Source organism: Gigantopelta aegis, chromosome 6 (genome assembly GCF_016097555.1).
Source record: "Gigantopelta aegis isolate Gae_Host chromosome 6, Gae_host_genome, whole genome shotgun sequence".
NCBI classification, from domain to species: Eukaryota; Metazoa; Mollusca; class Gastropoda; order Neomphalida; family Peltospiridae; genus Gigantopelta; species Gigantopelta aegis.
In genome coordinates this window covers 9,861,598-9,888,914 of record NC_054704.1, presented here as the reverse complement: position 1 = coordinate 9,888,914, position 27,317 = coordinate 9,861,598, and the positions used below count along the sequence as shown (strand labels likewise).

Here is a 27,317-nt window from a genome sequence, read left to right as displayed (position 1 = left end):
AGATCCTAAATTTAACAGAAGCAGCACCTAAGCAAAGAAAAATACTATTTCAGGCTTTTACAAAAAATACCGATTGAGACCCTATACAGATGAAGACAAAACCAACTGTTTTCAGACACGACCGTCTAAAGATGACGTTGTTTCATGCCGTTGTCATCTTAGTGATGGCGCTGTCGACGTCGGCTTCGGTGTTTTCTCCGAACGAAAAAGAGAAAATCGCGAGTTTAATGAAGGATGTGTTGGCTTGTGGGAAAGTCCCAGGTTTGACGGTGGGGGTTGTGAAGAACGGCGAAGTATGGACAAGAGGATTCGGGAAGGCTGACCTTGAACTTGACATCGACGTCGACGCCACGACAACGCGTTTCGCTATCGGGTCGCTAACCAAGGCGTTCACAACGACGCTGTTGGCGATGCAGCTAGAAGAATCACAAGGGAGGTAAGTAGAGCACAAGTACAACGCTTGATTCGTTTACATTTTGACGTTTTTACCTGACTTCCTTTCAGAAGACAGAAGTTTGTTTTATTTAACGACACCACTAAAGCACAATGATTATTAATCATCGACTACTGGGTGTCAAACATTTGATAGTCTTTGGCATATAGTCTTAGATAGGAAACCCGCTGCATTTTTCCATTGGTAGCAAGGGATCCCACAGACAGGGTAGCACATATGCTTACCACAACCTTTGATATACCAGTCATGGTGCACTGGCTGGGACGAGCGGGAACCAGTACCAGGCGAGCGCTTTACCACTGGGTCCTTTCGGACGGAGTAGCCTGCGTGACAATAACATGTTGGTATACTATGTGTGTATATACTATGTGTGTGTGTGTGTGTGTGTGTGTGTGTGTGTCTATATAATGTATGTGTATGTGTCTGTGTGTGTGTGTACTGTGTGTGTCTATATAATGTATGTGTGTGTGTGTGTATGTGTATGTGTGTGTGTCTATATAATGTATGTGTATGTGTGTGTGTGTATGTGTATGTGTGTGTGTCTATATAATGTATGTGTATGTGTGTGTGTATGTGTGTGTGTGTGTGTATGTGTGTGTGTATGTATATGTGTATGTGTATGTGTATATGTGTGTGTGTATGTGTATGTATGTGTGTATGCGTATGTGTGTGTGTATGTGTGTGTGTGTGTGTGTGAGTGTGTGTATATGTGTGTGTGTGTGTATGTGTGTGTATGTGAGTGTGTCTGTATGTGTATGTGTGTGAGTGTGTGTGTGTATGTGTGTACTCTATGTATATACTCGGTGTGTGTATACTGTGTGAGTATACTGTGTGTATGTATATAATGTGTGTATGTGTGTGTGTGTGTGTGTGTACTGTGTGTATAATATGTGTGTATACTATGTGTGTATACTGTGTGTATGTATATGTGTGTATACTGTGTGTGTATACTCTGTGTGTTTAAACTGTGTGTATACTGTGTGTGTATACTGTGTGTGTATGCTGTGTGTGTATGTATGTGTGTATAGTATATTTGTGTGTGGCGTTGCATAATGTGGACTATATTTTTCCGTGTATGATTGTAGGAGTTTGTAGGTGAAATGTTTATGAATCGTTCTACTACAATAAACAAACCGTAGCTTAGAAAATTAATGTTTCGTTACTGTAATTAAGTGGGCAAGAAAAAGAATCAATCACCGTTGTGAGGTATAAATAACGCAGTTCCAACCATCGGGACAAAATGTTTTTGTCCCTCGGGTTGGAATTGCCTTATCTATACCTCACAATGGTGATAGATTCTATTAATATATATATATATATGTGTGTGTGTGTGTGTGTGTGCCTGTGTGTGTGTGTGTGTGTTTAAAAAAGTAAATGTAATATAAAACAGTTAATAAAATAGTGTATTTCCTTTACTGACCTGATACGTACTGGTACAAATGAATTCTCATTTCTGACAAAAAGAAAATTCTAATAAAATTGTTACAATCTTCTGTAATTACTAAAACGCACTGTTTTTAAAATAAAATGCGTATTGAAAAATGTATGAACTAAACTAATTACCGAATGTTTAGAGTTGCGGCTCCTTGCTTGCTTAGTCACAATTTAAAGGCCCACTATGATATGATGTAATCCTGTTCTGGACGGAGGAACCGGCATAAGTAGACACCTGCGCCCATGACAGACGTGCGCTACAACAGCTGAATGTACACGTTAAGCCCTATGACCGGACCTGATGTTATAAAGATTTGAAATCACTGAACAGTACCCACTGAATGTGGAACGACACTGCTTGTTGTATATGGTGTTTAATATCATAATATATTATTAATGCGTTAAGTAAAAAGAACATTTTAAAAATAATTAAAATATTTAATCATGAGGATCAGAACATTATTTGCATTTTGTAAAATTCGATTTCATGGGAAACTTTACGGGTAAAACATTTGGACTCATTTGATTAATAATTAAATATCTGTAAAATGCTATTTGTACTTACTTGTCACATGTCGGTGAAACATCACAGATCTTTATATATATATATATATATATACACACACATACACATATACATATACATATACATATACATACACACACACACACACACACATATATTTTTTGTACATACTGACAAAAACACAAGTGACGCCATAACGTAGGTTTTTTCTTCACATCACTCGAATACTAGTATATACTTGCTGTTTTCAGATACACGTGGGATTCTAAGGTCAGTGATATCTTGGGAAAGGATTTCAAATTCATCGATGAAGAGAGGACTAGAGAAACCACACTGAAGGACATTCTAATTCACCGGACCGGGTTAAACACAGCGGTTATAGATCTCTACACCTCTTGGTTTCACAACCTCACCAGGCCCGAGTTGGTCAGGTAAATAGTTTATTATATACGACTATCTGGGGTGTATAAATCTCTACACCACCTGGTTTCACAATCTCATCAGGCCCGAGTTGGTCAGGTAAATAGTTTATTATATACATCGTCGGACTATCTGGAGTGTATAAATCTCTACACCACCTGGTTTCACAATCTCACCAGGCCCGAGTTGGTCAGGTAAATAGTTTATTATATACATCGCCGGACTATCTGGGGTGTATAAATCTCTACACCACCTGGTTTCACAAGCTCACCAGGCCCGAGTTGGTCAGGTAAATAGTTTATTATATACATCGCCGGACTATCTGGGGTGTATAAATCTCTACACCACCTGGTTTCACAAGCTCACCAGGCCCGAGTTGGTCAGGTAAATAGTTTATTATATACATCGTCGGACTATCTGGGGTGTATAAATATCTACACCACCTGGTTTCACAATCTCACCAGGCCCGAGTTGGTCAGGTAAATAGTTTATTATATACATCGCCGGACTATCTCCGTTGTTATAAATATCTACACCTCCTGGTTTAAGAACCTCACCAGATCCAAGGTTTGGTCAGGTAATTAGTTTATAATTTACATTACCGGACTATCTGTGGTGTTATAAATCTCTACACCTCCTGGTTTCAGAACCGCACCAGATCCAAGTTGGTCAGGTAATTAGTTTATAATTTACATTACCGGACTATCTGTGGTGTTATAAATCTCTACACCTCCTGGTTTCAGAACCTCACCAGATCCAAGTTGGTCAGGTAATTAGTTTATAATTTACATTACCGGACTATCTGTGGTGTTATAAATCTCTATACCTCATGGTTTCAGAACCTCACCAGATCCAAGTTGGTCAGGTAATTAGTTTATAATTTACATTACCAGACTATCTGTGGTGTTATAAATCTCTACACATCCTGGTTTCAGAACCTCACCAGATCCAAGTTGGTCAGGTTGAGACATGCAGATAACATTTTATTATTTTCTCTCAAAATGCTTACACTTGTGGTCTCTTTGAGTAGATCAAACACTGTTTACTACATTATACACATTTATTTTAATTAATATGACTATTATCCTGTTCAGTTCTTTAGAGCTGAAGTGTTTTGTGAATATTACATTTAATTCCTACTTGATATTTCTTTTCATTAAATATTCACAAAAACAAAACCGAAACCCAACAGATTTTATATATCCGTAATCATCTAAACTGCAAGAAATTTAGAAATATAGAATTTAAATTTTGTCTCTTAATAGGTACATCCGATTTTTGCCAAGTTCATCGCCATTCCGCGACAGATATGAATACAACAACTGGATGTACGTCTTAGCTGGACATGTGACCGAGATCTTGTCTGGAGAGTCATGGGAGTTAACCCTACAGAAGAAAATAGTAGATCCGCTTGGTATGACGTCAACGAACATGATTGGGTACAACTTGAACATGTCGTCTGCTACGGTCGCTCAGCCGTACGATCTCGTTCAAAATGAAATTAGAAAAGCTGACCTCGAACTATTCAAGTAAGTTCATATTTGGTTGTTTTAATATGTGTTCTAAAGACCAAAGATTTTATGGCGGGCGCTTTTAAACGGTAATGCAATTGTAGAACTTAAGACAGAACTTAAAAAGATTACAAGATTAAATTTCATTTTTCAAACACAAGCAGATACATTTGCGATCACTAAGTAATAAAGTTCTGCTAAGAAAAGAGTAATTTGAATTTGATAGGATTTAATAGCTAAGCTTATAACGGTATTTTGAATTATCATTAACAAGATATACGTTTCTGGATGATGTTAACATAACATCTACTTCATGATTTAAGCAAACCTCAATTGTGTACATCTTATGTTAATATTAATACTATATAAGACATTTTACTGTCTATGGTGACTTTTTTGTTTGTCGAAATATGATTATTAACTTTAAAAAAAACAACAAAACATTATAATATTTATTTAGCATCAAACCCGCAGAACCAGCGGGCGCCATTGCCTCGACGGCTGATGACATGGTCAAATGGATTCAGTTTCTGCTGAATGACGGGAAAACCGCAAATGGAAGTCTGCTTCTGAACTCGACGAGCCTCACAGTCTTGTTTCAACCACATCAGATACTGCCTGTCGACACGATTAAGAAATCAATGTACAAGCCAATGTTTCCGGTAGTAGCTCAACAGTTCGGCTATGGATTTGGATGGTCTGTTGGAAACTACAAAGGTAACGATCACCAATCATAGTGCTGAATCAATATGCATGAGCACTTCAATTGTTGGGCCCGGTAGGAAAGGACATATATTGCTCTCAGAATGCGTATCAGTGCTTTCCTTTATGTGTGAAAATATATACCAAGGATCCATTACAGCCAAACCAAAAGGAAATCTATGTGGTGGTAACGGTTTGTTTGTCCCAAATAAAATGTCACAATCAGCATTCCTGTTATACTGTAAAGATGTCTACTGTAGAGATATTTTAAATGTGTTTTACAGACAAATTATACTTTCGAGAAGTATTTTGAAATTGCTCATCATTAAACAAATATTATATTCCTTAATTTTAAAAGCAACTCTGATCTCAAGAATACCTTTAAATATATATCAGGCCTGGTGTTTATAAAACTTTTAGAGTCTAGACTCGAGACTCTAATAGAATCTGAGGCAGTAATGTCATGACAACGCTATACAAATTGCATGTGTATGACGTCATTAGAGATTGAGTCTGCACGGACGCAGGGCCAATATATACAAATCTGAAATCTTTATTGAAGGATATTCGTACTATGAGAAAGCTATTAGTACAAATTTATAGGATATTAAATGAGCTTTAATTTCGTATCATACTTATTTCCCGAAAGAACTAAATGCAAATTATTTCACAAGGGAGATAGATATGATATGAAATAGTAGCGACTTTAATATCCTATACATTACCCATACTCGATTTTATTTTATATCACTGAACTCGTTTGACTGTAGTGCGCCAATCGATGACGTCCAAGTGTTACGTCCCACTTTACGTTATAGTAGGATAATAACACTGATATGAACCAAGATGTTTATAACGATATGGGTAATAAAGTACAATACCTATCTACCTTTTGTCTTCTTCAGAATTTCGAAGTGTTCAACATAATGGTATAGTGGACGCGTACAAGTCACAGCTGACCCTTTACCCCGACCTCCAGACAGGAATATTTATTAGTCAGACTGGTCCAACTCTACACGAACTGCTCACATTCTACTTGACCGACATCCTTCTTGGGGATCAACCCTGGCTAAATGCATCAACCGTGTGCTCTTTTCCTGCTCCATGGGCCCCGCGAGAGGGAGCTTTCGACAACAGTTTTGACGTAACCAATCAAAAAGTTACCGACGTTGACAAATACGTCGGCAGATACGGTCATCGTTTTGCAGGGGACGCAACTGTTAAGGTCGGCAGTGCCGACGGGACGTTAGCCGTCGAGTTTGGAGTGTTTACAGCAACTGTCAACACGACTGCAAATGACAGAGTATTCAAGATGGATGCCACGGGAAAGATGCTTGCTGTTTCCCACCCTGGTAATAGCACTATGTTATTCCCCATCACGTTTAAGAATTTGCAAAATGGAAAGTTCATGGAGGTGGTAATGCAGTACCCATATCCACTCACGTTCCGCCGTGACGTCAGTTTCTATGACCCTTTTTCGGTTGACAAGGCTATCCCAGCGTGCACTAGTGGCAGTAAAACACACGCGGCTCTAAATCCTATGTTTATCATGTTTGTGATAGTGCTCATGTATTAGGTTGTAAACACGTAGGATTTTAACATGATCAGTGTTATCTATGCAGTCTCTTAATGTTGGAAGGAAGTTTGAGAGCGCAAATAAGACATAATAGCTGAAATTTAGTTAATGACATGAATGATTTTTTAATTTTTATATTATTATTTTTTGTTGTTGCGATATTAGCTGTCCAAAAGTCAAAAGTTATTTCATTATATGTTGGTTTTGAGGCCAGCATTTGTTAGTTAATTTTAAGGATACAATAAACCTAACAAAATGTCAACAACTGGGCGAGGACAGGCGGCAAGGGATCTTTTATTTCGAGGGTTCCCACATACAAGGATACACAAATTGTAACCTTTGTTGATTTAAGTTATGGATCACTGGTTGGTGCAAGTGGTTTACACCTACCCATTGAGCCTTGCGGAGCACTCACTTCAGGGTTTGGAGTCGGTATCTAATCTAAAATATCCCATTCCGTCGACTGTGATCCGAACCCAGTACCAGTGTTATATATCTAATTGTTTTTGTTTTGTTGCGATATTAGCTGTGAATAGCTTATTTCATTATATGTTCATTTTGGCCAGCATTTGTTAGTTAATTGTTCAGGATGAATAAACCTAACTGATGGCGTCATCCATAAAACTGGGCGAGGACTAGAGGGGGGGGTTCGCCTACTTATCTCAAGGGTAAGTGGATACCACCTTTTACACATTGTACTCCCCCGTCAATTTAAGTCGTGGGACCGTGTGCCGTGTCGCCCCCCTCAGTATAACATCTTAATTTCGCCAACTTCAGATGTTTTACTACCTCTGATCCTGTGAAATAATCATCATATAATAAATCTGAGTATTACATTTTCTTGACTTTGATGCAGTAACTGCATTGTTGTATTTCTAAATTCTCCTCGTTATACAGAGTCCAAGAGACGTTTTGACATGGTTATCACCGCTCCCACGAATCACTGTCACGTTCTTTGTCTATGAGTGGCCTGCCACACTCATGTATCATACATTCAGGGTACTATTCTTATTATCGTTATATATCATTGTTATGTCACCAGTTAACTTTTCAATTTACTAGATTTTTTGTTCTAATAAAGTTATAGAAATCAGTATTTTGTTGTGTTTTGTTTTTTTCTTTTCAAATTTGATACGTATGCTATTAACATTACACCTTTTGAACACATATTGTTTTCTTTTTCTGCCTCTATGATTTGACATTCTATAAGGCTACCGATAGTTCTCCTTTATCCTCAGCAAAAACAACAACAAACAAACGGAATAAAATAGCCCCCCCCCCAAAAAAAAACACCCAAAAAAAACAAAACAAAATACAACAACCCAACAACCACCCCCCCCCACACAAAAAAACCCCCCAAACAAAACAAACAAAACCCAACAACAAAAAAAAGGACTCCCCCCCCCTCACCAAACAAACAAACAACTCAAAACAAACGAATAATATAACAACAACAACAACAGAAAAACCAGATGTGATTTATATGAGGGCGAGGGCACAGGGAGACCGGCTCCTATATTTCATTAAATAATTTATTTTTATTTTTATATGAGGTGACGTTCCAGCTAGTGCACCACGACTGGTATATCAAATGCCGTGGTATCTGTTATCCTGTCTGTGTGCTAGCGCATATACAGCATAGCCCTTGCTACTAAGACTATATAAGAATTACCAAATGTTTGACATCCAATAGCGGATGATTCATCCATATGCCCTGGTGGTATCGTTAAACAAATAAACACCCTTTATATGAATTGAGGAGTCTCGTTTAACAACGTCATTACACTTGGGTCACGTGCCCTCTTCCAATTAAATTCCCTAGATCAGCGACTGAAAACCTTCAAACATTATATGGCCGAATCAAATTTCTTTCTTCGCAAATAGCGCCTGGAACACGACTTTGAGCCATGTTTGGCTGAGTCGTCCTACATTTTATCATGCGGTGTTTACCATAGTCCTTAACTGCAGTTTGATGTCAAGCATGCCATCAGTTAATTTAAGCTGAGTCACCGTGAACCAAACGACACACACAACTTGAACTAACAGTTACTGCTGAGTAACAGGGGCGACTCTCTCACACTCACCGAACTGGTGTGGATCGCTTTATCATTAAAGCTACAGTCTTGCCTCAACTTACCATAAGATTCCTAAACTCGGGTGTTACCGGTTGCAGTCGGCTGTCTTCGTACAGCATACTCGGTTATAGTTGGTTGTCTTCGTACAGATAGATAGATAACTAGTTTACCACTAGGGTTTCGAACACACCCATCCCGAGTCCGACCTCCGATAAGATCGGTGGCCTGACTCGGGATGGGGAGAGCAGAGTTGAAAATGGACAGAATTTTGAAAATTGCAAGTAGTAAAAAAGTTAATAGAATTAAACAAAATTTTAAATAAAAAGTTACAAGCCAAAAAAAAGAAAAAAGAATCGACTGCTCGGCCGAATATTTATATAATTTGGAGCATTTAAGAACGACAGTCCAAAAATAAGAGAAAGAAGAGTGGATCGAAGTACTTAATAATATTAAAAAAAGAAAGTAATTTTGACATAAAGTTTTGAACGAAAGTCCGATCTATATGTCCACGTGATTGTCCTCGTTATGGCCGTTAGGGTGCACAGCTTGCAGGGACGAGATGGGTTGCATCCCGCCAAAAAAACCCTAGATTGACAGGTGTAAGGATGTGCTGAAATACAGAGACCTAAAGCCAAAATGGGATAGCTGATCCATTCTAATTATGTCTGGCAAAAACGGTTTAGTCCAAAAATTAAATTAGAGTGCCCGGTCGAAAAGATTTTATGGTGATTTGAACAATTTAGACGAGCTATCAAAAATAAAGTGTGTCGGACTATTTATAAATAACTAAACATAAAATTTTCAATTACAGCCTAACTGTTTAAAGTCCGACTAAGCCCTTACCTAGAGGCAAAGTTCTTGAAGGATGGCCTACGGCGAACTGATAAGCGGAGAACCGGCAAAGGCGGGGATCAAGTGCTTCCATCTCTGGCCGGCGAGGATGGTGATTACACTCCGGTAGTCGTTGCCAAAAAGGGCCTTGGCGATCCTGTTGATGGTGTGGCTATCCATCTCTTTAACCAGGACCACTTGTCGGTCGACTCCTTCTCGGCGGTAAGTTAGTACCAAACCCGTCTTGCCGGCTGTAGACTTGATGGCGGGTAGCTCGTAAACGCTTACATCAGGCAGTTATTGTAGCTCTGGTTCCACTAGTCCGCCCATCAGTGATGCCGGATCCGAGGTGTCCCCCTGCACGAACTTCAGGAAGCCGGATTTGATTTTCCCGATCTGAACTTTCCAGACGGCTTCCGAGTCGGAGGGGGACGGTACTGGTGAATGTGGAAGCATTGCCTTGTCAGGCTGGTCGCTTGGCTGAGCGACGGCCTTCCTCTTCGCAACGGCTCCTGCCCGGACCGCCGCCTTCCGAACTGGCAAGACTGGTGACACTGGCCAGTTATGTGTAGGCGGGGGCGTCTCGCACATCGGCGCATTGAGAGCATCCCTCGGTGTTGACGGCGGGTCCTTTCGTCTTGGGTCGAGTCGGGGGCGGCGACGCAGAAGGGACTGCCGCTGGCGGTTGAGCCGCCAGTTTTGACCCCCTTGTGCCGCCCCTGCTGCACTTTACCTCTACTTCCACCTCCTCCTCCTCTTCGTCTTTTGGATCGGGTCGCCGTATACCACAGAGGCGTAGGCTGGGGGGAGGGTTCGAGGGGTTTGGACCCCGCCCCCCGCTGAAGCAAATGGTGCGCTTTCAGTACTAAAACATACAGGTTTATAAATAATGAGTTTCGGGTGGTACAAAATCAAAATAGAAAAAGAGGTCCACTTGGTTCATATTCGAACCCCCCCCCCCCCCCCCCCCCCCCCGGTCCAGATCACGCTACGCCCCTATACCAAAGTCACTTTTTTTAGTGTTTTTTTGACGGGATGCAACCCATCTCGTCCCTCCAAGCTGTGCACCCTAACGGCCTTAACGAGGCCACTCACGTGGACATATAGATCTGACTTTAAACTTTTAGACCTTCGTTCAAAATTTTATGTCGAAATTACTTCTTTTTTTTTTAAATTAAATAGTCCGATCCTCTCTTCTTTCTCTTATTTATTTTTGGACTGTCCTTCTTAAATGCTCCAAATTATATAAATATTTGGCCGAGCAGTCAATTTTATTTTTGGCTTAAAAAAAAAAAAAAAATCTATTAACTTTTTTACTAATTGCTATTTTCAAAATTCTGACCATTTTCAAGTCTGCCCCCCCCCCCCCCCCCCCATCCCGAGTCAGGCCACCCATCTTATCGGAGGTCGGACACGGGATGGGTGTGTTAGAAACCCTAGTGGTATATGGGTACGTTAAACTATCTGACGACACGTCTAATCTCATCGTGAGTCACCGGCCTCGGTGGCGTCGTGGTTAGGCCATCGGTCTACAGGCTGGTAGGTACTGGGTTCGGATCCCAGTCGAGGCATGGGATTTTTAATCCAGATACCGACTCCAAACCCTGAGTGAGTGCTCCGCAAGGCTCAATGGGTCGGTGTAAACCACTTGCACCGACCAGTGATCCATAACTGGTTCCACAAAGGCCATGGTTTGTGCTATCCTGCCTGTAGGAAGCGCAAATAAAACATCCCTTGCTGCTAATCGGAAAGAGTAGCCCATGTAATGGCGACAGCGGGTTTCCTCTCAAAATCTGTGTGGTCCGTAACCATATGTCTGACGCCATATAACCGTAAATAAAATGTGTTGAGTGCGTCGTTAAATAAAACATTTCTTTCTTTCTTTCTCATCGTGAGTGAACACACATCAATCCATCTTAAGCTTCCTAAACTCGAGTGTTACCGGTTATAGTCGGATGTCTTCGTATAACATACTCGGTTATAGTCGGCTGTCTTCGTACAACACACATCAGCCTATCATAAGATTAATAAACTCTGGTGTTACCGGTTATAGTAGGTTGTCTTCGTACAATATGCCTCAACCTATCTTGTACGAAGACAACCTACTATAACCGGTAACACCCGAGTACAATATGCCTCAACCTATCTTATTCCCAGTCTGGAGCTCGACGCGGTAAGACGTGTTTGTTTCGCTTGTGCGCACTGCACGTGCTTTCATGTGCTCGACTTGGAGATCCTTCATTTAGTTGTTTTTGTCAGCGAAGTGAAGTTTTCTACTGGGATGTATGCGGCCATTGGAACTGATTGAACGCTGAAACGCTTCTCGTTTCGACAGCCTGCACCACTAGGTTGGATTCTTTTTTAGCGAGATTCCTTGCCTCCACGTCATTTCTCCGACTGACTATGTCGACTTGCTTTTTTGTGACTCGTACGACAGCCATTCGCGTTTAGTCTCTACATGTCCGAGCCTGTCCTAGCAGCACTGGAAGATTGACCGCCCCTCTCTAAGAAGAAATAGGAAGCGGAGTCGGCCCCTACTACTCTTTGCTAGACTTTGCTTTATAATGATACCATCTCGTATCCTCCGCAGTCGGGCCCGTCCGCACCACTATACCAACCCATGACGACTGGACTATACCCTAGTCTGATACTCTCTCTCGTTCAGACGGATCCGGCTTCTCAAGATCTGTATTTCAGCACAGCACTACACCTTCAACGTCTAATGACCGTCAATCTAGGGGTTTTCTTGACGGGATGCAACCCATCTCGTCCCTATAAGCTGTGCACCCAAACGGCCTTAACGAGGCCACTCACGTGGACATGTCGATCAGACTTTAAACGTTTTGATCTGCGTTCAAAATTTTATGTCGAAATTACTTCTTTTTTAAAAAATATTATTTAATAGTCCGATCCTCTCTTCTTTCTCTTATTTAATTTTGACTGTCCTTCTAAAATGCTCCAAATTATATAAATATTCGGCCGAGCAGTCATTTATTTTTATTTTTGGCTTGTAACGTTTTTATTATTTTTTATTTATTATTTTATCTTTTTTTTCCAAATGCTATTTTCAAAATTCTGCCCATTTTCAACTCTACCCCCCCCCCCCCCCCCCCCCCATGCCGAGTCAGGCCACCGATCTTATCGGAGGTCGGACTCGGGATGGGCGTGTTCGAAACCCTAGTGGTATATGGACACGTTAAACTAGTTATCATCATCAACCTATCTTAAGATTCCCAAACTCGGGAGGTACCGGTTATAGTCAGCTGTCTTCATAGAACATACCTCAACATATCTTAAGATTCATAAACTCGGTTGCGCAGAGAAGACATTTATCACCATGTACTAACACCCAAAAGATGAACAATGACAGTATACTGTATGTACATTATACCCTCATGATGGGTGTTAGCAGCGAATTTGGCAGAACCGCCAGGCGCGTGTTCATGGAGTCTATAGAGTCATTAGATACGTTTTAAAGCGACTCGTTATGAGATAAACGGTGTCCAACGGCCACTCATGTAGTATTCTCTACCTAATTTAACAGAATACAAATATGGCCTATTAATATAGATTGCTATGTAGGTAGCAGTATACAGTTAGCTCCCTTGCGCGCAAAGAGTTGTAACTTGTTGGTATTGCACAGATCCATGTTTGAAGATTTTCGACTATGTTGTAGATTGTATTTTTGTTATTACAGTTATTTATTTATTTAGTTTTTAAGATTATGACATTCTAGCACACAAGAGGAGTTAAGGGTATTGGCAATTGCTTATTACAACGTTTGTAACAGAAAAGGTACGAGCATAAGTGTATGAGACAGGGGGCGGGGCAGTGCAAAAACTTAAATTTGGGCAAAAAGAGATATTGGGGCAAAAACCGAGATCATTCCACCTGCAAAATTAGTTGTAATCCACATACAAATGCGTAGTGATTCGTTTGCAACCCTATATACTGTTTGGTAGTAATGGTAATATGAATAAATATTGTTATCCAGATTCGGGCATTTTCGTTTAAAGGGACATTCCTGAGTTTGCTGCATTGTAAGATGTTTCCGACTAATAAAATATTTCTACGATTAAACTTACATATTAAATATATTTTCTTGTTTAGAATATCAGTGTCTGTATATTTAATGTCTTTCTGGTCGTCTTAATATTTGTAAGAAGCCCAAACTGGATTTTGTCTTCAAATAATTTAATACGTACGAAAAAACAATATTTGAGGAAATAAGATGAAATTTAATCTAGTACAAATATTAGAACGACTAGAAACACGTTTAATATACAGCCACTAATATTTTATGCAGAAACATATTTTTGATATGTAATTACAATCTTTAAAAAGTCTCGGTTAGTCAATAACATCTTAAAAAGTGCAGCAGACTCAGGAATGTCCCTTTAATTCGGGCAATAACCAGCCTGCCCCCACCCCCTTACAAAAAATGGGAGGCAATGCCTATGCCTCAGAACTACATGTATGATTAGTTCCTTTCATAATGAACATATTTATGAAAAACGAAACACATTACGTTCATGACAATTGTATCATCACCAATCACCGCCAACACCTGCAGCCCCTGTTAAGAGTACATGTGTAGTCCTCAAACGTTTTCAGCAAAACGTATTGTATAAGGTATTGAATCCCATTTCATTTCTGTCTCTGACGCGTCATATCATCAAAATGGCATCTAATGTTGGCCGTAAAACGTTTTGAAATTCTTGGAAATAACCGGCATGATCAAGCAACTTCTATACCAAAATGACCGAAGAATATTGCTTGATATATGTGGAAGCCAGTGTCGATTTGAATCTCTATATAAAGATCAAGGCATGAACAGGATTATTTTCTAACCTTTTATTTCTGACTTTAGTTGATAAATCAATGGAAGGTGAACTACTGGCATTGTCATGTAATATTATTGAAGTCTACGAAAAAAGTTTATTTTGTTTAACGACACTAAAAGAGCACATTGATATATTAATCATCGGTTATTGGATGTCAAACATTTAGTAATTTCGACATATAATCTTCGAGAGGAAACCCGTTACATTTTTCCATTAGTAGCAAGGGTTCTTTTATGTGCATAATCTCAGACAGGATAGCACATACCACGGCCTTTGATATACCAGTCGTGGTGCACTAGATGGAACGAGAAATAGCCCAAATGGACCCACCGACGAGGATCGATCCTAGACCGACTGCGCATCAAGCGAACGCTTTACCACTGGGTTTCGTCCCGCCCCTGGATTCTACAATTTTGCTACATGTAAGTTCTTTTGTTTTGAGTTTTCCAGATTAGTTACAAATTCTGAAATCATGGACAAAGCAGCTTTGCTAAGGGGATTGCTAAATGACAAAGACCAGCAAATATTGTTTTATGGGAGAGTTGCAAAGGTTACAATCAACTATTAGTGCAATATTTTAAAAAAAGAAAAAAGTGGACCTCAGCTTTTGCGGGAGGGTTCGGACGAACCCCCGACCACCCCCCCCCCCCCCCCCCCCCTCCCTAAATACGGGCCTGTGAAGATTCACACATAACTGCGGTCTCCTACCTTAATACAGTTTTGCAGCTTGTGCAGGTTTGACTATATATCATTTTGTTTTTCAAATGGAAATATTTTTTGTTTAACGACACCACTAGAGCACATCGTTTAATCAATAATCAGCTAGTGGATGCCAAACATATGGTAATTCTGACTCGTAGTCATCAGATGAAACCCGCTACATTTGTCCATTAGCAGCAAGGAATATTTTATATGCACTTTCCCACAGACAGGAAAGCACATACCACGGTATTTGACCAGTTGTGGTGTACTGGTTGGAACGAGAAAACCCAATCAGTTGAATGGGTCCACCGAGGTGGTTCGATCCTGGGACTAAGCTAAATCCCACCCCTTTTTCAAATGAAGAAAGGAAGTTGTGACATATAGTAGTATAATAGTGCACAACGTGATACTAACATGCCACTTTGTATGCAGTTAGGATACCACGTGTAGGCTAAAACTTGAAATAGGACCAACCTGGCAGTGTCGTCCATTGGCCAGATGATATAACATTTCAAAATGGCCGCCATTTAACTATTTCTCACTATGTTTGTATCACATTTAGAAGTGTAAGCTATAATATATTACTTCCAATGACACATTTTAGACACTATATTAATTTTAAGCGCCGTTGTTATATTGCAATCATTATTTGGAAAAATATGAATGTACTGAACCACCCCCCCACCCCCCCCCAAAAAAAAAAGAAGAAGAAAAGAAACGGTCTAATCACAAATATAATAGCGCAATGGCTAAGACCCAAATCCGAATGAAACGTGGCACATGTCCTGTGGAATAGTGGGGTCAATATAAAGTCAGCACCAAACTATTAATATCTTCCCCTGGTGACAGCTACTTTGATTTTTAAGATGGCCGCAATTAGACACAATTTGTATTTAAATCTCGGATTCTGAGGCACATAGAACCATTATTCCAAAACTTATACTCATATTTTGTTGAAAATGGGCAGAATTTTTAAAATAGAAATTACTAAAAAAGGTTAATAGAATTAAAAAAACTTACAAGCCAAAAATAAAAAGAATTGACTGCTCGGTCGAATATTTATATAATTTGGAGCATTTTAGGACAGTCCAAAAATAAATAAGAGAAAGAAGAGAGGATCGGACTATTTAATAATATTAAAAAAAGAAAGTAATTTCGACATAAACGTTTGAACGAAGTCCGATCTATATGTCCACGTGAGTGGCCTCGTTAATGCCGTTAGGGTGCACAGCTTATAGGGACGAGATGGGTTGCATCCCGTCAAGAAAACCCCTAGATTGACAGTCAGTAGACGTTGAAGGTGTAGTGCTGTGCTGAAATACAGATCTTGAGAAGCCGGATCCGTCTGAACGAGAGAGAGAATCAGACTAGGATACAGTCCAGTCGTCATGGGTTGGTATAGTGGTGCGGACGAGCCCGACTCCGGAGGATACGAGATGGTATCACAATAAAACAAAGTAAAGTCTAGAAAAGAATAGTAGGGGCCGACACTGCTTCCTATTTCTTCTTAGAGTGGGGCAGTCAATCTTCCAGTGCTGCTAGGACAGGCTCGGAAATGTAGAGACTAAACGCGAACAACTGTGGCGTTCTGCAGAATGGCCTTCATACGAGTCACGAATCAAACGAGTCAACATAGTCAGACGGAGAAATGACGTGGAGGCAAGGAATCTCGCTAAAAAAAAATCCAACCTGGTGGTGCACACTGTCGAAACGAGAAGCGAATGAATGAATGAATGAATGTTTAACGACACCCCAGCACGAAAAATACATCGGCTATTGGGTGTCAAACTATGGTAAAATGCAACAACAGAGTGATGATCATCACCAATATAAAAATTCAACAGTTAAATAAAAACACAGTGTAAAAAACTGTGTAAAAATACAAATATCACAGATATATATAATTAAAATTTTGAATAAAATTCAGTATCACGTAAAAATGGTAAAATAAGTTCTGGATGGAATCGAAAGGATTCCATCACAGTTCGTAGTCCAAATATATCTTTTCGAATTGCTTTCAGATGGGTACACTCCACCAAAATGTGGCGCACAGTCAGAGTACACTGACAGTGCTCACACTGAGGTGGAGGATCGTTCTTCAAAATAAATGAATGGGTCAAGTGAGTATGCCCGATGCGAGCACGACACAAGACTATTTCATCCTTCCTGCACTGTCTATAGGAGGACTGCCACTCTCCCAAGACTGGCTTGATGGCATGAAGCTTGTTCGCAACCCCACCGTCCCAATCACGTTGCCAAGTCGAAAAGATAAATTGGTTAATACCATATTTAAAATCAGTATACGGTACACCAACCCTGGCATGAGGCAAATCCAAAGCAGACTTGGCAGCTAAATCTACCTTTTCATTACCCCTGATGCCAACATGGCTGGGTACCCAACAGAATACAATGTCTTTATTGGCAATAGATAAAAAGACACACTTTCGTATCTCCATCCCAATTAAAGGATGTTCCAGCTTCATAGTTCGTAAAGCTTGAAGACACGAAAGTGAGTCGGTAAAAATAATAAATCTGGATGCTATGGAATCTTTAATTTCTTCTAAGGCTTTAATGACTGCCCAAACTTTGTGTCTGATGGAAAAACTGTAGCACAAGCCACAGAATTCCCATCCCGTGATCCATCTGTATACACAGGAATGTAATCACGGTACTTGTCCTGAATTTCCATAAAAAACTGTTTATAAACAACAGCATCTGTACGATCTTTCTTCAGATGTGAAAGATCCAACACAATTTTAGGTGGTGTAATACACCATGGTGGTAAAAAAAAATATGAAGGAGTTTCCAAAGTGTCTGATAAATCAATGTTGGAAAGTGACAAAAAGCGCTTAATGCGAAGACCAAATATACGAATAGCATTTAGCCTTGCACCAAACAACGTCATATATTTGTTATTAAACACCACATCATGTGTTGGATGTTTTGGTAAAGATTTAATCTTGGCAGCATACTGCAGAGAAAGCTTGGCACGTCTAGCACCCAAACAAGGTTCGTGTGCATCAACGTACAAGCTCTCTACAGGAGATGTTCTAAAAGCACCAAGACAAAGCCTAAGTCCCTGGTTGTGTATAGGATCTAGCATCTGCAAGTAAGACTTGCGTGCCGACCCATAATCAAGTTTTGATCTAACTAAAGATCTATACAGACGTAGCATAACCTTTCGGTCTGCTCCCCATTCTGTATTACCGATAACTTTTAAAATATTGAGAGCTTTTAAGCCCTTCTGTTTAACATATTTAAGATGGGGCACAAAAGATAGTTTCCTGTCAAATATAACCCCCAGAAATTTAGTCTCCTCCACAACTGGAATTGGATTTTTGTCCAAAAACAACTGAGGATCTAAGTGGAGACCTCGTTTCTGGCAGATATGCATACAAACCGTTTTTGCTTTTGAGAATCTAAAGCCATTGTCAGTTGCCCATTGATGAAGTTTATTCAAACAAAGCTGCAACTTACGTTCAATGATACTCATATTGGACGATCTGTAACAAATCTGAAAATCATCGACATATAGACGCTCTAGTATGTAGTCCCACTGTCCCAGCAACTCATCAGTGTAGTAGCAAGAGACAATCGCCCACAGGTAGACGCTCTAGTATGTGTCCCACTGTCCCAGCAACTCATCGGTGTAGTAGCAAGAGACAATCGCCCACAGGTAGACGCTCTAGTATGTAGTCCCACTGTCCCAGCAACTCATCAGTGTAGTAGCAAGAGACAATCGCCCACAGGCAGACGCTCTAGTATGTAGTCCCACTGTCCCAGCAACTCATCAGTGTAGCAGCAAGAGACAATCGCCCACAGGCAGACGCTCTAGTATGTAGTCCCACTGTCCCAGCAACTCATCAGTGTAGTAGCAAGAGACAATCGCCCACAGGAAGACGCTCTAGTATGTAGTCTCACTGTCCCAGCAACTCATTAGTGTAGTAGCAAGAGACAATCGCCCACAGGTAGACGCTCTAGTATGTAGTCCCACTGTCCCAGCAACTCATCAGTGTAGTAGCAAGAGACAATCTCCCACAGGTAGACGCTCTAGTATGTAGTCCCACTGTCCCAGCAACTCATCAGTGTAGTAGCAAGAGACAATCGCCCACAGGTAGACGCTCTAGTATGTAGTCCCACTGTCCCAGCAACTCATCAGTGTAGTAGCAAGAGACAATCGCCCACAGGTAGACGCTCTAGTATGTAGTCACAGTGCCCCAGCAACTCATCAGTGTAGTAACAAGAGAAAAACGCCCACAGGTAGACGCTCTAGTATGTAGTCCCACTGTCCCAGCAACTCATCAGTGTAGTAACAAGAGACAATCGCCCAAAGGTAGACGCTCTAGTATGTAATGCCACTGTCCCAGCAACTCATCAGTGTAGTAGCAAGAGACAGTCGCCCACAGGTAGACGCTCTAGTATGTAGTCCCACTGTCCCAGCAACTCATCAGTGTAGTAGCAAGAGTCAATCGCCCACAGGTAGACGCTCTAGTATGTAGTCCCACTGTCCCAGCAACTCATCAGTGTAGTAGCAAGAGTCAATCGCCCACAGGTAGACGCTCTAGTATGTAGTCACAGTGTCCCAGCAACTCATCAGTGTAGTAGCAAGAGACAGTCGCCCACAGGTAGACGCTCTAGTATGTAGTCCCACTGTCCCAGCAACTCATCAGTGTAGTAGCAAGAGTCAATCGCCCACAGGTAGACGCTCTAGTATGTAGTCCCACTGTCCCAGCAACTCATCAGTGTAGTAGCAAGAGTCAATCGCCCACAGGTAGACGCTCTAGTATGTAGTCACAGTGTCCCAGCAACTCATCAGTGTAGTAGCAAGAGACAATCGGCCACAGGTAGACGCTCTAGTATGTAGTCCCACTGTCCCAACAGGTCATCAGTGTAGTAGCAAGAGACAATCGCCCACAGGTAGACGCTCTAGTATGTAGTCCCACTGTCCCAGCAACTCATCGGTGTAGTAGCGAGAGACAATCGCCCACAGGTAGACGCTCTAGTATGTAGTCCCACTGTCCCAGCAACTGATCGGTGTAGCAGCAAGAGACAATCTCCCACAGGTAGACGCTCTAGTATGTAGTCCAACTGTGCCAGCAACTCATCAGTGTAGTAGCAAGAGACAATCGCCCACAGGTAGACGCTCTAGTATGTAGTCCCACTGTCCCAGCAACTGATCGGTGTAGTAGCAAGAGACAATCTCCCACAGGTAGACGCTCTAGTATGTAGTCCCACTGTGCCAGCAACTCATCAGTGTAGTATCAAGAGACAATCGCCCACAGGTAGACGCTCTAGTATGTAGTCCCACTGTTTCAGCAACTCATCAGTGTAGTAGCAAGAGACAATCGCCCACAGGTAGATACTCTAGTATGTAGTCCCACTGTCCCAGCAACTCATCAGTGTAGTAGCAAGAGACAATCGCCCACAGGTAGACGCTCTAGTATGTAGTCTCACTGTTCCAGCAACTCATCGGTGTAGTAGCAAGAGACAATCGCCCACAGGTAGACGCTCTAGTATGTAGTCCCACTGTCCCAGCAACTCATCGGTGTAGTAGCAAGAGACAATCGGCCACAGGTAGACGCTCTAGTATGTAGTCCCACTGTCCCAGCAACTCATCGGTGTAGTAGCAAGAGACAATCGCCTACAGGTAGACGCTCTAGTATGTAGTCCCCCTGTCCCAGCAACTCACCGGTGTAGTAGCAAGAGACAATCGCCCACAGGTAGACGCTCTAGTATGTAGTCCCACTGTTTCAGCAACTCATCAGTTTAGTTGCAAGAGACAATCGCCCACAGGTAGACGCTCTAGTATGTAGTCCCACTGTCCCAGCAACTCATCAGTTTAGTAGCAAGAGACAATCACCCACAGGTAGACGCTCTAGTATGTAGTCACAGTGTCCCAGCAACTCATCACAGACGAAATACACGTGTTTGACACTATAGACATTGTGATCCATTTCATTGCTTAACCTTTGCATTTTCATTGTGCTTCGATCTTTGTTTGAAGCGATCGCTGAGCAAGTCATTTGACCATCTTAAACACTATACAAGTTCTGCATTATGAAATCTTTCTAGTTCTGAGCCATCATTATGTTTGGTAGAACGTGCATCTAGTGTTTAATGTTTCCTGCAACGCATCCTTTGCCAGTCTTAAATATATGGTTAGTTTTGGTTTGTAGGATGGATGTGCATGAACCTTAAATGAATATTTGCACGTAAAAATGTTCACCTTTATCATGACCTTAGATGACATATATTAATAAAGAAGGAAGGAAATATTTTATTTAACGACGCACTCAACACATTTTATTTACGGTTATATGGCGTCGGAGTTTTAATAAAGAATGCATAAACTTCATAATGCAACTTCAAACATGTCAAACATTTGGTAATTTTGACACCAGGAAACCAGTTACATTTTTCCTGATGCAGAAAGGGATCTTTTATATGCACTTTTCCACAGACAGAAAAGCACATACCACAGCCTGTGACCTGTTATGGTGCACTGGTTGGAACGAGAAAAAAACAATCAGTTGAATTTATCCACGGAGGTGGTTCGACCCTGCGACGCAAGCATCTGAAACGAACACTCAGCCGACTAAGCTAAATCTCTCCCCCTGAATTTACTATGACATCTAGTACGTGTCCATATCGAATTAAGTATGAAACATGTCTGTCTTGAGTGTAGTATGTGTCACTTTAAAGTGCTTACCTAGTTTCTTTAACAGCCGTGGAACATTAATGTATTCAGATGATATACAGTACGACTTTTAATGGATTAGGGTTGTTCCAGACACCAGCACAAGGGGATGGGGGTGAGTTGACACATTTGTTTTCCAAATACCTACCTTTATAAAATGCGATGTATAACAGAATTGATAATCCGAGTGAATGAACGTGTATTAAGCGGGCTGTATCTCAGAAGTTAGAATTCTATCTTGTGTTCAGCAGGGTGAGTGCTCGCGATCAATTTGTCAAGTTTCGCTTATACCCTATGCTACCAAAAAGCCAGTCTAGGGAACAACCGAAAGCGCTCGGCCTGCTGAACCTAGCATTCTGGTCCAGGTTTAAGAATTACCAGATATTTGAGTCCAGCATTCCGGTCCAGGTTTAAGAATTACCAAATATGTCAGTCCAGCATTCCTGTCCAGATTTAATAGTTACAAGATATTTCAGTCCAGCATTCCCGTCCAGGTTTAACGGTTACCAGATATTTCAGTCCAGCATTCCGGTCCAGGGTTAACAGTTACCAGATATTTCAGTCCAGCATTCCGGTCCAGGTTTAACAGTTACCACATATTTTAGTCCAGCATTCCGGTCCAGGTTTAACAGTTACCAGATATTTCAGTTTGTGTTAACCTCTGATTAACACTATATGCTGCAGCGTCATTAAAGAAATCTCGTTTTACCCCATGGGGTAGGCCTACTTTGTGGAACAGCCCTATATATGACATACGAAAATCACCACTACTCCTATTCCACCGTTAACCCAGTTGTTTTATCTTACTTTGTCAATATGTCCACTATTAGACGAGACCGAAGGTTTTAAAAAGGACGTGTGTCCCGGGACGTCGTCTTAAAACAGAGCTGCCGTCGGCTGTGGTTTCAAAGCCACGCCATGTTGCTGCTGGGATTCGTTGCCCATCTGATGGCAGCTGCATCAGCAGACGTTTTCTCGCAGGAGCAGACGGGCCAGATTGAGAGATTCGTCAATGATGTGATCGCCTGCCACAACGTGCCTGGCTTGGCTCTGGCTGCAGTGAGAGAGAATGAAACCTGGAGCATGGCTTTTGGAATTGCAGATCTGGAGAAAAATATTCCTGTGGACAAAGGAAAAACCTTGTTTGGAATCGGTTCACTCACAAAGGCTTTCACGGTGACCCAGATAGCGATGCTGTTAAGCGAGTCTGGAGGAAGGTTAACTTGGTTGTATTTACTCTTCTTTCTATATGTGTTGTGTTTATGTTTGTTTGATTGTTTATGTTTGTTTTATTTATTTATTTTATTTGTGTTTAAATTGTTTCTAATATTATCAGGGTTCACACACTTGTAGCTTAACCAAATTTCAGGACATTTACAGGACATTTCCGGACATTTTTCTAAAATTCTAGGGCCCCGTTCCATGAAGCTATCTTAGCACTACTATCGCCGTAAATGCCTACCATCGCGACCTTAAATTTTGTCTACGACCGCCAGCCTATTCCACGACGCGGCGTAGCTTACTATCGTCGTAAATTACTATGAAAATTTACAATAGGTACGAGGCAGTTGTAAGCCACAAACGTAGCTGTCAAATGGCAGTTAGATGATGATTTGATCATTTTCTAAGAAAGATACTGACTTATTGTGTAAAAATAGATCTAATATATAGCAAATACCTTTTATAAAACTCGGCGTTCCATGAAAAACATTATAGGCCATATGACCTTCACACGTAAATACGGGAGATAACTCATATCTTATGCATTCGACAATTTTCGGAAGCGGGATGAAGCCCAGTGGTACAGCGTTCGCTCGATGCGCGGTCGGTGTGGGATCGATCCCCGCCGGTGGGCCCATTGGGCTATTTCTCGGTCCAGCCAGTGCACCACGACTGGTATATCAAAGGCCGTGGTATATACTATCCTGTCTGTGGGATGGTGCATATAAAAGATCCCTTGCTGTTAATCGGAAAGAGTAGTCCATGAAGTAGCAACGGCGGGTTTCCTCTCTCAATATTTGTGTGGTCCTTAACCATATGTCTGACGCCATATAACCGTAAGTAAAATGTGTTAAGTGCGTCATTAAATAAAACATGTCTTTCTTTCTTTCGGCAATTTTCGCTTAGCACACAAACTGACAAAGTTACTTCGTGGATGTCCAATACCAATGAATACTTCCAAGATGTTCCAAAAAGTCGGTAACATTTTAAATTTTTTAGGACATTTCCAGGACAAAGTGCAAAAATCACCATTTTCCAGGACTTTCATGTACTGGAAAACAGCTTCCCAAAATCCCAAGGATTTTCAAGGAATTTAAGGACGCGTACGAATCACATTTACTACCAATAATGCATTCAAAATCTTAAAATTCAACAAATAATTTGAGACTTTTGAAACTTTTATTGCAATTAATCAATTAGAATATGTTCAGTTTAACTATTTGTAATAAACACCTCATTTTCAACTCAATAAGAGAACATAATTAGCACGTTTCTATACACGCTATGCTGAAACACACTATTCAATGCTGCGATATATGGAGCTTAACGTGTTAGGGAAAATAAGAGGAACGAAATGTTTTATTCAACACTTTTAGTTACGGTTATATGACGTCGGAACGCGTTAGGGATTCGTTAATCAAAGGTGACATTCCTTCCACACAGGTACAGCTGGAATTCGAAACTGACGGACATACTGGGCTCCGACTTGAAGCTGTTTGACTCTCAGATCAGGAAACAGGCGACCCTAAAAGACATCCTCACACACAGAACTGGCTTGTTACCAGCAGATATGGGACTTTTCTCTGGGATAATAGAAAACATAACCAGGGCCCACTTCATGAGGTTTTTAACTATTTTCTACGTTTCGTTTTAAAATACGTTGAAGGTGTGATCATAAAAAGAGCAGACGTGCGACCGAATTACAATTTAATAGATGTACAGGTAATAGGGTTCTACAAACATTTTGTTCTATATAATGTCTACAATCGAGTTTCCAGGATCAATGGGGTCTTCAAATGCATTCATTTTTTAAAATGTATACGTCGCCACATTTGTGTTTTGGTGTACAAGGTGACATGCCGGACTGGTGGCATGTCATCGTGTTCTGCCCACAAGGCCAGGTTCTCATAAAAGAGGTAATACGTCGCACACACGCTCAGACAAACTAGATTTTATGGGAACATAGTAACAGGCCACAACAGACCACCGTCTGTTTTTATGGGAGCATGGTAACAGGCCACAACAGACCACCATCAGTTTTAATGGGAATATAGTCACAGGCCACAACAGACCACCATCAGTTTTTAATGGGAACATAGTCACAGGCCACAACAGACCACCATCAGTGTTTAATGGGAACATAGTCACAGGCCATAACATACCACAGTCAGATTTTATGGGAATATAGTCACAGGCCACAACATACCACCGTCAGTTTTTGTGGGACCATAGTCACAGGCCATAACATACCACTGTCATTTTCTGTGGGAACATAGTAACAGGCCACCGCACATATGTATGTATGACTTTATAAAATTTAATGCAGTAAAACAAATTTCTGATAGGGGGTATGACCCCCGTGGCCCCTACGGGTCCGTCCTCGCTACGCCACTGCTTACTGCCCTCCTAGTACGACTAGGTTTGGTATAGCCCAGCAAGAGATCGAGGTAAAGACAGACAATTGGACGGCAATATCTTCGAATATTTAGTTTCCTTCTACAGAAACATATTATCTCGTTTTCCATTCCATTTATCATTTGTTGAACATATCTGATATGGTTATCTCTGAAGACTGTGTCATACTATTCATTTTTAAATGTCTGACATAACCAACGATTATTTAATGAATTACTCTAATAGTATCGTTAAATTAATACATATTCTACAAACTGAAATGGATCAAATCCTTCCCCTTTGTTATTTACTTTTAGCCGTCTGCGTTTCCTGCCTTCTCTGTACGATTTTCGAGATCAGTTCAACTACAACAACTGGATGTATTCCCTGGCTGGTTACGTCGTGGAGGTTCTGTCGGGCGAATCATGGGAAAGGAACCTTTACAGGAGGATTTTAGAGCCTCTTGGTATGAATGAAACAAAAGTGTTGGGCTACGACGTAACGACCACTTCAGAAAGGATGGCCCAGCCATATTTCATTGTGGACAACGAATTGATGAAAACAAATCCAGCGATTTATAGGTATTATATCGTCACATTCTAGACAAACAAAACTTAAGGCGCAAAACATACAGAAGCTACGTCTGGGTCTGGTGAGTCTGGCGCCGTCAAAATATAGCACACGTTCTATATCGTCTGCTGTCTAGCACTGTCCAAATATAGCACATGTTTTATATCGTCTGCTGTTTGGCGCTATCCAAATATAGCACATGTTCTATATCGTCTGCTGTCTGGCACTATCCAAATATAGCACATGTTCTATATCGTCTGCTGTTTGGCGCTATCCAAATATAGCACATGTTTTATATCGTCTGCTGTTTGGCGCTGTCAAGATGTAACACATGTTCTATATCGTCTGCTGTCTGGCTCTATCAAGATATAGCACGTGTTCTATATCGTCTGCTGTCTGGCACTATCCAAATACAGCACATGTTCTATATCGTCTGCTGTCTGGCGCTGTCAAGATATAGCACGTGTTCTATATCGTTTGCTGTCTGGCGCTGTCAAGATATAGCACGTGTTCTATATCGTCTGCTGTCCGGTGCTGTCAAGATATAGTACATGTTCTATATCGTCTGCTGTCTGGCGCTGTGGGAATATAGCACATGTTCTATATCGTCTGCTGTCTGGCGCTGTCCAAATATAGCACATGTTTTATATCGCCTGCTGTCTGGCGCTGTCCAAATATAGCACAGGTTTTATATCGTCTGCTGTCTGGCGCTGTCCAAATATAGCACAAGTTCTATATCGTTTGCTGCCAGATTTGTAATTCGCGCTAGGAACAGCACAGCGGTGTGTTATGTCACATTAAATCCAGTACGTTTTATTCTAGACTGTCGCCGTCACTCGCTCCCCTCTTCTCTGTGTGTGTGTATGTGTGTTGTGTGTGTGTGTGTGTGTGTGTGAGAGAGAGAGAGAGAGAGAGAGAGAGAGAGAGAGAGAGAGAGAGAGAGAGAGAGAGAGAGAGAGAGAGAGAGAGAGAGAGCAGAGAGCAGAGGCTCTGTAAGCTATAATATGTATTTATGGATGTTTTATTAATTTAACAAATACTTTTAATCAGGATTTCTCCAAACGAACCTGCAGGGGCTATTGCATCTACGGCAGACGACATGGCTAAGTGGCTCTACTTTGTCATCCACAAAGGGGAGACAATCGCTGGACAACGTCTGCTCAGCGAATCCTACTTTGACGACATGTTTGTGAGACACAATTCAGTTATTTCCAAACTATTGATTTATAAACCACAGTTTCCAGTAACAGATGAGAGTTTCAATTATGGATATGCCTGGTTTATCGGACATTACAGAGGTATGAATATTCATTAAAATGTGACGAAGATGTACGTTTAGTTTGGAATTCGATATTGTTTA

The 27,317-nt window shown here is 41.0% G+C and overlaps 1 protein-coding gene across 1 annotated transcript in view; it reads left to right on the top strand.

Annotated features, from left to right (window-relative positions):
* Window positions 1-14: 14 nt before the first annotated feature.
* The window catches only part of LOC121374360, a 30,019-nt gene continuing 2,716 nt past the window's right edge, over window positions 15-27,317 (top strand). Inside the window, exons 1-10 of the mRNA XM_041501463.1 lie at window positions 15-436; window positions 2,666-2,845; window positions 4,100-4,363; window positions 4,806-5,062; window positions 5,953-6,616; window positions 8,797-8,828; window positions 22,626-22,998; window positions 24,437-24,616; window positions 25,705-25,968; window positions 27,008-27,255. Coding sequence (XP_041357397.1) covers window positions 90-436; window positions 2,666-2,845; window positions 4,100-4,363; window positions 4,806-5,062; window positions 5,953-6,616; window positions 8,797-8,828; window positions 22,626-22,998; window positions 24,437-24,616; window positions 25,705-25,968; window positions 27,008-27,255 — 2,809 coding nt within the window. The 5' untranslated portion in view covers window positions 15-89. The remainder of the gene's footprint in view (window positions 437-2,665; window positions 2,846-4,099; window positions 4,364-4,805; window positions 5,063-5,952; window positions 6,617-8,796; window positions 8,829-22,625; window positions 22,999-24,436; window positions 24,617-25,704; window positions 25,969-27,007; window positions 27,256-27,317) is intronic.